We start from the raw sequence: 10,959 nt of genomic DNA, 5'->3' as shown, positions 1-10,959 counted from the left end.
AAGGTGCTTTTTGCCTATTTCTACTGCACTAAATCATTTACATTTGTAAAACTTCGTCTAACGTTTACGTGAGTCACGTGGAATTGCCCAATTACATTAATCCAAGAGAAATATTTATGTTCTGGCCCGCGAAATGAGCTACGGCCCTACCACTATACAATTGCAAACTTGAGTCATTAAATCGTGACTGCTTCCTCAAATCACTGTTAATGTTATTACAATGCATCAATTTTAAAATTTGTTTCAATATTTACATTCATAGATATTTCATATACAAATTCAAGTACTTTGGCATTTAAATATAAATGATATTTACAATTTGTAAAAATTGATAATTTAATCTATTGAATATAAGATATAGCTTAACCGATACATTTCTATCAATTGATAGAAATCAAGCATTGGATCACTTACTGCTGATACGAATTTTATGTTTCAGAAATTTGCATTAGTCAGTACATATCAATAAAACTTTTTCTGACCAATTAAAATTGTTACATTACTAAAAATTTTATGAATGAAAAAGGTCGTTTACATATTATTAATGACACATTAAAGTGTTACATTAATATACTATATTACTTTTGATTATTAGTATCATATTTTCAAAATAAATATCCGATACATATAATATATATCGGCGAAGAAACTAAGAAATTGAAAATTTTCCAGGATACAGAAAGACTGAATAGAATTAAAAAACTTTTCCCCCCTCTAACCTATCTGCTCTATTTTATCTTTCAATGGTAAATGAATGGAACTACTTTTTTCCTGTGGTGAACGCTTTGGTAAAATACATCTGAGGAATTGGGAAATCTTTGGGATCCGAAGGATCCTTGAATTTCCCATAATTCAGATTTGGGTTGAACCCTTAAAATGATTTGAATCATCAAGAGAATGTTAGAGGCTTAACATTGATAAAACAAAAAGGTATAGCAACTGACAATTTTATTCCAGTAAAGAAAATGAATATACAACAAATGGAATGGTGTAAAATATTAAATAAAGGAACTTCTATGTACATATACAATCTCTTTCAATTCCAAAAAAATGTCCATATCACTTCAGCACACATCCTGAATAATTTAATTTAATTTAATAAGTCTTAAATAACCTAATCCACTTCTTCCATTCTGGATGCATCCTCATCATCTCCCTCAAGAGCAGGCATTTCTTCGACCATGGCTTCTTGGCCAGAGCTGCTGGGCTCATCCTCATCAATGCCCAATCCAAGTTTGATCATTCGATAAATTCTAGAGGCGTGAGTCTGGGGGTTCTCCAGTGCAAAACCAGAGCACAAGAGGGAAGTTTCAAATAATAGCATCACAAGATCCTGGAAAAAACAAGGGGAAAGAATGTATAGACAATATTTCATAAGTTAATAAAAACAAATTAAGAGGCAGCAGTCTAACATATGCAAAAACAGCCATCCTTTAAAAGTAATACTGCCAAGAATAAGGTAAAGCACTTTAGTTGCAAATTTTGCATTTGTTCTTTATTGCATTTTAGCTTTTTTGTATAAGCTTACTATTAGGTTTCCACAAAAAACAAAGCACAAAAATTTTGTCTCCTCAAATAAAAAATACAAGTAAATATGTAGTATCAGGCTTTTGATCATTTTTCAAATTTAAAATTAATCTCTAATTTAATAATATGATTATTATCTAACAACTATGGGTGCCAGAGTTTCCGCTACGGTCGCATTTTTCGCAAAATGCAAAAACACTTATCTCAATTGCTCAAGCAAAGTAAAGCATTTTCGCTTTTTAGCTCAAACAAAAAATAAATTTAAAAAAAAAAGAGAGAAGCAATGCAAGAGAGGAAGCAGCATGACAATAGTCAACTTAATCTTTTTTAAATCTTAAGCTAAGATTTTAAAATTACTATGAAGTCACCAATACTTAGTCTTCCGGCATTATGCCCTTCTCAATAGCATTAATAGAAACTTAACTCTCAATAACTGCAATATTAGGAGGAAGAGAGTGCAATGTTCTGAAAACCAAATATGTAGTTTTTTTCATTTTACGTTAAAAAAAATAGCTGCTGTACTTATTTCTTTAAGGATGCCATAGAGATGAAATAAGAATTTTATTTTGAACTGGAGATGAAACACACTGAGACATTTAGAAAGATATGGGAATATGTTAACATTTTAGCATTCTGCTAAAACTTTTCCCACAATTTTAGCTTTTATGCTAAAAAACTTTTGAACCTAGCTTATACCCTGATGGGCGCCAGTTGGATGATCTGTTTAATATTAATATTTTGAACTTGCATCTTCTAACACTGATTTGGCAATAATAAGCCACCTAAAATCGTCCAACAGCAAGTCTAAAAGCCACACCTCCAAAAGCATGTTGAAAACAAAACCCCGGTCTTGCACCTAGGCAAGCTACTCTACATTTACCGTAGAAGCTTTTAATTTAAACTATGCAGTATGAGACCTTAAATCCTGAATGCTAGAGACTGCAACCTTTCTCGATTTCAAATTCCCAACACTAAAAATAAAACTCCTGTTGTGCAACAGTCATTTTCCTGGTTTTAATGAATGTTTGTGCGATTCAGACCTAGATAAAATTTAAAACTGAATGCAAACTCTATAGAATGCACAAAAATTCTGCTAAGAAATTTCTTATTCCTCCAGAGTCTTACACTACAACCAACTTAAGTAGCTAAAAGTGAGTGGCAAAATGTTTTGAATTACAATTACCTCCCTTAAAATATTAATTGGGGTATTGTTTTTACCTATCAACCTGAAGGAGAGTAGATTTCATTGCACTAAAACAAAAGTTTTAGAAAATATGTAGGCAGCAGTTTAGATAAAATCTAAACTAAAATTTTATATCGTGTTCAGACTGCTTCGTATTGCTAAGAATCATCTTTAACCAAATGTGGATGTTAAATACAGCTAACTGCATAGCACACTGCAATGAAAATGCTTTGGTCTTTCGAAAAAAAAATCAGGTTTAAATATAAGTGAAAACTTTCCAGATTTCAAAATTGCAGTCCCATACTATAATACCATTCAGAAAAGTCCCTAAGAAATTAAAAAGAATTAACAAAACATTTTAAAGCTCTTACCTTAACAGATTTATCATTTTTGTCAACTTCAGCCTTCTGCCTAAGATTTTCAATGATGGGGTGGTCTGGGTTGATTTCTAAATGCTTTTTGGCTGCCATGTAACCCATGGTGCTAGAATCTCTTAAAGCTTGGGCTTTCATGATTCTTTCCATATTTGCACTCCACCCATACTGGCTCGTTACAATACAGCAAGGAGAAGTAACCAATCTGTTGGAGACTACAACCTATAATACAGAAATTGAGATTAGTTCACATAAAACATGTGAAAACATATAAATTTAACAAGAAAAAAATTGAATATTGTTAACTATTTAATCTGTCAACTTTTAATTAAAAGTCACAAGGGACAGACTAAAACCTTTCGTGTTATGGGTAATTGAGCTTTGAGAAGTTAACTAGACCTTTTGTAAATAGTGATTTCTTTAAAATTACCTTGTTTATCATATTAAATTTCTTGTATTAATGAAAAGCTATTACCAATATAGAATAAACTTCAAGATCCTTATTTAGAAGAACTTCCCCTTTTCCAAACTGATAATATCAATCTATAAGCCTTGGTGCTTATTACATTTTATATGGAATATAATTTAAGATAAATTTAAACATTTTAGTTAAAGAAATGGCACATAACTATTTTAGTACAGAATTGAAAAGAATGTCCTCCCATTAAATTCAAACACTCAAAATGAAAAATACCTTTTCTACTCTCTTGTCCAAAATATCCTTAATAATTTTGCAGAGATTCTCAAACTTTGCTTTATCCTCCTCTCTTTTCTTTTTCTCCTCTTCATCTTCAGGTAACTCAAGACCTTCTTTCGTCACAGACACCAAGGTCTTACCGTCGTACTCCTTCAGCTGCTGGACACAATACTCATCAATAGGTTCTGTCATGTAAATAACTTCAAATCCACGCTTCCTGACCCTCTCCACAAAGGCAGAGCTTGCTACTTGATCTTTGTTTTCACCAGTGATGAAATAGATACTCTTCTGGTTCTCTTTCATCCTTGACACATAGTCCTTCAAAGAACAGTACTCGTCACCAGAGAGAGAAGTGTAGTACCTAAGGAATTCTGCTAATTTTTTTCTGTTGGTGGAATCTTCATGAATGCCCAACTGAAATTTAAAGAAAGAAACATAAGATACTGGAATGGAGGAGTTTATAAAAGTAAAAAAGTGTAGAAATGCTTAGTTAAAATTAGTTTTAATCAAAACAGACTAACCTAGTGTACACATATTGGTTGAACTATTTAAAGACTGAATTTTTCAAAGCAAAAAGCAGGACTACAGAGGCGAAGTCCAAATGCTTTTAGGGTAAAGGAATCCAAGGAATCTGTTATTCTCCCTCTATAGCCCTGATGAATAGGAGCCAGTCTTATTTATTTAACTTGGAATAAATAGAATAAATCTGGGATGATAACCAATGAGGAAGCTTGATAAAACTAATTACTCTTCAAACATGCATAAATATCGGCCAAATATTTTTCAACTTAAAATTTTGGATCATAAACACCCCTGGATTGTACACAGAGTTTAATATTTAAAGACTAAAACATTTAATTTTTCCATGTAAAGTTATAGAACTGATAACATGAATATAATTATAAGTCTTTCAATAAAGAATAATTTACTTTAATCATTGAATAATAATTCCATATTCGTCAGTCAAAAGATTGAATTACAATAAATTGATTTATTGTAATCTTTTTGGCCATTACAAGTTAGGAAAATGCTAAAGGTTATACTAGAAAGTACTAGTTCCTACGTAACCTATTGATGCTTAGAAATAAATTAAAATTAAGCTTATTTCTAGGTTACAGAAAAGTTAGACATTTTAACAGAAAATTTACTAACTGGTTCAAATGAGCTTGATTTTTATATTTGAAAATTTACTAACTGGTTCAAATGAGCTTGATTTTTATATTTGAAATTTGAGATTCTATCTATCCTAGGGAAAAAGTTTGCCTTTTAGTATGTCATCTTAACATGAAACTTACCTTAAGATTTTTGCTGAACTGTTCATAGTACTTCTTGTACATATCTTTGTCCTCTGCAATTTCATCAAAAAGCTCCAAGCATTTCTTGACTAAGTTCTTCCTGATCACTTTGAGAATCTTGTTTTGTTGTAACATCTCTCTGGAAATGTTTAAAGGCAAGTCTTCTGAATCCACAACACCCTTGATGAAGTCTGTAAGACAAAATTAAATTTTAACTAATATATTTAAATTTTAACTAAAAAAGCCAATACCTATGTGTGCTAACTTTTAAAAACCCTCTACTCAAAAGATTTATAATGCTTAAATAAGAATTTTAAACCTTAAGCATTCTTATAGCCAACTAATTTCATTTGAACTTGATAAGTAATTGAAATTTTAAATACTTCACTAGCTTTATTTAACTCTGGACTACCCAATTGAAATTCAGCATATACAGTTACCTGATGTATTCGCAATTCCATTATGGGATGTAAATGTATAGAGTTAAAAATCTCGAAATTAACAATTCATTGTGAAATACATAAATAATTTTGACTGATGGGTATAAGCAGTGAAAATGCTTTTTATACCCCTAATTTACAAAAGTTAACAAGCCTTTAGAAAATCGAGATTAAATATAAATTCTGAAAACAATTAAAAACTTACTTAAGTAATCTGGAATGAGATCTTCACAATTATCCATGATGAACACTCTCCTCACATACAATTTAATATTGTTCTTTTGCTTCCTATTTTCAAAAAGATCAAAAGGCGCTCGTTTAGGGACAAACAGAAGAGCTCTAAATTCAAGCTGTCCTTCTACAGAGAAATGTTTTACTGCCAAATGATCTTCCCAGTCATTGGTCAAACTCTTGTAAAATTCACCATACTCTTCTTGGCTGATGTCATCTGGATTCCTCATCCAAATTGGCTTGGTTTTGTTTAATTCTTCATCTTCAGTGTACTTTTCCTTGATTTTCTTCTTTTTCTTCTTATCTCCCTTCTCCTTATCTTCCTCCTCATCCTCTCCAACATCTTCAACTTTGGGCTTTTCTTTGTCCTCATCTTCAGGTTTTTCTTCCTTTTCTTCTTCTGCCTCGTCATCTGAAACTTCTTTTTCCCTCTCTTTCTGAACAACCAATTTGATAGGATAGCCAATGAACTGACTGTGTTTCTTGATTACTTCTTTGATTCTTCTCTCCTCAAAGTATTCTTGTTGGTCATCTTTAAGATACAAGACTATTTTCGTGCCACGGCCCAAAGGTTCACCTGAAAAAATGATTCATTATACAATTAACATTTATAACAAAGAATTACAAACCAGCTAACTTGAAAAATATTATAGCTGCCAACATTGAAAATAAAGACAAGTATAAAATTAGACTTTGCTGTGAATAAATTCGTAACCAAGTTTGAGTGTGCTTGAATTTTAAGTATAACAAATAATTTCTTTAACTTATTTAAATCCGATTTCTGTTTTGTATAATATGTCTTAATTTTATATTTCTCAATACATTTGCACAATTGAAGATGCTTTCATGCAGTTTATTCCCAGAATTTTTTTATAAGCAGGGCCAGTTTAACGAACCTAGTAGCCGCAAAATGAGCCATTATTTCAATATTCACTGGACTATGAAACCTAATTAGCATCATGCTAAATCAATAAAATTAGCACTTTTCAGATCAAAAACATTGAATCAATATCATTAAGCTACCCTAATATATTTAGTTATTGAAAAAATATACAATATTGTAAATATTTTTTAACTTGAAAAATAAAGTAACTAATTTAAACAATTCAGCCTTTGTTGAGTATTATAGCAAACAATTTAAATACCTTATTTTTCACATCAGTTTAGCATGGAGCTCACTATACATAGCTTTTGTACTAATGAAAAGTTTGTTTCATTATAAGGAAATTTTGTAAAGAAATTTTATGAATTACTATACTTTCATTTTAATTTTTCTTAATCAGCTTATCATTGTCAATATCTCCCATGAAAAACCAGTGGATTGCCATGAATACACGCAGACTTGAAATCAATTAGCATCTGAAATCTTTTTTTGCGCTATGAATTTTTCATTCTTTTTTCAGTACAAAATAATCCACAAAACTGCTTTTATTACATAATTAGCGGATAATACAGTAAGTCATTTCGTGCATTTTTCGCATGTCATGCAGCAGGATACATTCAAGCAAAAAAAATCAACATAGCTAAAAGAATTGCTGTAGAGTTATAGCAACATTAATATTTTGAATGACATGCAGTATCAAAAAAGACAAAATTTCTATTTTAAGTGAAATATGGATGATTTTAGTTTCATTTTTAAGTTACCAGATGTACCGAAATCATAATTTGCACAACCACTTGTCGAAAGTTAAGTGAATTTCTGACCCTTCACTACATCAAGTTTTGTAATAAAATTTTTTGAATTTCTTTTGAAAAGCCTGGTAAAGACCAATAAGAAAGCAACTTGAAATATGTAATACAATAAAAATACACAAATAAGATACATAGCTCAAAATAGTTCAGACGGGAAAGTGTTAATCGGAATTTTTATATAAAAAAGAGCAACAACCTTAAATAATCAACTTAAAATGTCTTCAAGATGCAGAAAGATAGCACAGCACATTCAAAACACATCTGCTATTGGTTCTGTAATTTTACACATTTTTAATGGCATCAATTTAAATGATACTAGTGCACTTAATCCCCCCCCCCCCCCTTTCCTAAAGCTTACACACTTCAATGGAATTAAACAGAACCAATACTTTAGCACATACAGTGGCTCCCAAAAGTGTTCGTACACTTCGACATTTTTTAGTAAAACCAAAATAACTCTAAACTGAATTTGAATAAGGAATCAAATATTTTTTTCACATCATTCCTATGATATTCTAAATACAACCCATTGGTTTTTTCAAAATATTAACGGATCTACTTTTAGAAATGGGTCAGAAAACGAAGAGACAGAAATAACACACCACAAAAGTCATCGTACACTCAAATATTTTCGAATAAATTCTTGATTAAAATTATCATATGCCGTTTTTTTAATATTTTTGCATTGTGTTGACCCTTATAAGTCATTTGGCTTTAATTTTTTGTTTATTTGTTTCTTAATATTGTGCTTATTGCTGTAAAATCGCTGGTATCCACACACCATTCAAAATTCGAATTTGTTTCCCACAGTTGAGGTAAATTTGTTTGAAATGACACTAAATTAATCAATTTATTTGTTTGTATAGTAGAGTGCTTGATAAAATGCTTTAAACAAAAGAATCGGACCGAAAACAAGGTAAGAAAAGGTCAACCGGCAAAGTGGACAAAATGTGATCGGAGATTTCAAGTTGAAAAAATTATAAAAAATACACATTTGAGTGCTGCAAAAGTTTCTACGGAGTTAAAAAAAATTTACGTTTAATTTTCACCTAAAATTTTTTGCCAAGTTCTCTGATTAGCTGGATTAAATGGTGCCTCTTCCCGCAGAAATTTTCTTGTTCGCACGAAAAACAAAGCTTTCGCTTTTCGTCGCAAAATTACAGATTACTTATTAACAGATAAAAATGAACTTGACATTTTTGGTTAAATTGTTGCATAACTGTAAGTAGAAGAAAAAAATAGGAACTTAATCTTAAGAACTTAGTTGGATCAGTTGATCACGACGGTGGAGGTGTTCTAGTGTGAGGGGTGCATATCAGCATCAGGACTTATTAGATCGGAATTTTTCGATAAAATAATGAATCATACCGTTCCTTTAAATATTTTAAAAAACCAATTTTGAACTCTTAACCAAAAATTTGGTTATTGGAAACCACTTTTTTTATCAAGATAACAATATGAAGCACTGTTTTCAAAGTGTGCATCTAGTGCCTCAAAAATAGTCCTAAAATACAGAAAATAGCCCCTCAATCTCCAGATTTGAACTTAATGTAACGTATTTAGAGATATCTAAAGGCTAGACTAGTATTTTTTAAAAACTTTTAATGTAGTTTTGTTAAAAAGAAACTTTGCATAAACTTAAAAGGATTTTTAAATTAAATTAAGCCTGTTTAGGAAACTAAAATGCAGGCATTGTTATTTAGGAAGTTCCGGAACATTTTAGAGCTTTTACGGAATTTAATAAATATGGATATTTCTATGTACATATTTCTTAAAGACTGGAATTTCATTCTTGCATGTACGGTTTAGTTTTCAGGATCATAAGTTATACAATAAGGATTTTTCGTTAAATTTTAATTTAAAACCCTGTTAGGGAATTTTACATTGACAAATTAGCTATATATAGAATCTCACAGTAATCTTTAGGGAAACCAGATTAATTTTGTTCAATACTTAAAAAGCTGGACACTTACCATGATCTGGCCGAACAATGAAAGATCCACCAGCTGATGACTCCCATGTGTACTGCTCATCATCATTGTGCTTGGAGGTCACGGTGACTTTATCGGCTACCAGGTAAGCAGAATAGAAACCAACACCAAACTGTCCAATCATAGAGATGTCAGCTCCAGCCTGCAGGGCTTCCATAAAGGCCTTAGTGCCAGACTTGGCAATGGTACCCAAGTTGTTAACCAGATCTGCTTTGGTCATTCCAATGCCAGTATCAATGATAGTCAGGGTCTTGTCATCCTTATTTGGAACAATCTTTATGTAGAGATCTTTGCAGCTCTCAAGTTTGCTAGGATCAGTAAGACTTTCATATCTGATTTTATCAAGTGCCTATAACAAGAATGAAAAAAAAGATGAAACTAAAACCATATGGTTTATATTTTCAATATATAACTTAAGCGACTCAAAATCTGTTCACACTGAATTTAGAGAAATAGATGTTGCTATAATAGTATTTTAGGCGATTATTTTTTATTAATAAGCGACCGACTTATCAACACATTGCACAGTATATATTAAGGCAAACTTACAGGGTCATCACTGCTAAACAGTTGCTAATATTATTACATTTTTTAAATTTTGCACTTTAAAGCAAATCCCAAATTTATACCATATTACATTAAATTCATATATTGAGTTTTAAAAAAGAGAACCAACCTCTTCAAAAATGTTTTCTCAGAAACAGGTTGGTCAATTGCCCCCTCCCCCCCCCCCTGACCTCACAAATAACTGCCAGCTTCTTGTGCAGCAATTGCTGCCATTAAGAACTTTTATAATAGTTAAATTATCAATATAATATTCACTTCTTAATATACTCTTTTTCCCTCACACTGCATTGACATTTTTTTAACTTCATAAATCTTTCCACTTGAAATCGATGTAAGGATGTTTTTAGACAATTTCGAATCCAACAAATTCCCCAATTTAAGTTCTTGTTACAATTGAAACTAATCTTTCGCTAAATGAAATTGAAATTTTATTTCATCTAGAGTCTTCGTAATAATTAGGACTAGAAATATTAATGGTAAAAAATTAGTAACGCAACTTGCAGATTTTTTTTCAAACAGGATACTTACATCAGATGAATTGGAGATCAACTCTCGAAGGAAGATTTCTTTATTGGAATAAAAGGTGTTGATGATCAAGCTCATCAACTGGGCGATTTCAGCTTGGAAAGCAAAGGTTTCCGCCTCGGCTTCTCCCATCTGAACATCGGTTTCTTCAGGCATCTGTAAGAGAAAATTACGACAGATTAGCGACTAACATTCAATTTTGTAATAAATTAAAATTTAAAGGATTGAGAATCGCAATCACCAACTACCTTCGCTAATTTTATGATTTAAGAATCACAAAATGGCACAGGCAATTGAAAATAGTGCAAAAGCAGCAATACCTCTAGATATTACCACACGTGCTCAAGAAATGAAAATTCTACAGACGCCGGCTCCGCGGGCATTTAAATACTTACTCTAAACATTCCGCGGAAACACCTAAAAAAAATTATTTAAGT

The 10,959-nt window shown here is 31.3% G+C and overlaps 1 protein-coding gene across 1 annotated transcript; it reads right to left on the bottom strand.

The window, feature by feature from the left end:
* Positions 1-931: 931 nt before the first annotated feature.
* On the bottom strand, positions 932-10,882 carry LOC129224265 (heat shock protein 83-like). Its single transcript, XM_054858693.1, has 8 exons — positions 10,771-10,882; positions 10,526-10,678; positions 9,413-9,779; positions 5,722-6,324; positions 5,077-5,267; positions 3,779-4,195; positions 3,082-3,306; positions 932-1,333 (listed from the first exon to the last, which is right to left on the bottom strand). The coding sequence occupies exons 2-8, from the start codon at positions 10,676-10,678 to the stop codon at positions 1,115-1,117; spliced, it is 2,175 nt and encodes a 724-aa protein (XP_054714668.1). The 5' UTR covers positions 10,771-10,882; the 3' UTR covers positions 932-1,114.
* Positions 10,883-10,959: the final 77 nt, after the last annotated feature.

The sequence above is a fragment of the Uloborus diversus genome, chromosome 6 (genome assembly GCF_026930045.1).
Source record: "Uloborus diversus isolate 005 chromosome 6, Udiv.v.3.1, whole genome shotgun sequence".
NCBI lineage: Eukaryota > Metazoa > Arthropoda > Arachnida > Araneae > Uloboridae > Uloborus > Uloborus diversus.
The sequence above is the reverse complement of the archived record's forward strand: the minus strand, read 5'-3'. Positions and strand labels throughout refer to the sequence as shown.

Bases quoted from the DNA above. Each gene is read 5' to 3' on its own strand.
- LOC129224265 (XM_054858693.1), bottom strand. From the start codon at position 10,678: ATGCCTGAAGAAACCGATGTTCAGATGGGAGAAGCCGAGGCGGAAACC. The intron at 9,780-10,525 runs GTAAGTATCCTG...TTCTTGTTATAG, and splicing joins TGATCTCCAATTCATCTGAT to GCACTTGATAAAATCAGATA. The intron at 4,196-5,076 runs GTAAGTTTCATG...TTTAAATTTCAG, and splicing joins AGTTCAGCAAAAATCTTAAG to TTGGGCATTCATGAAGATTC.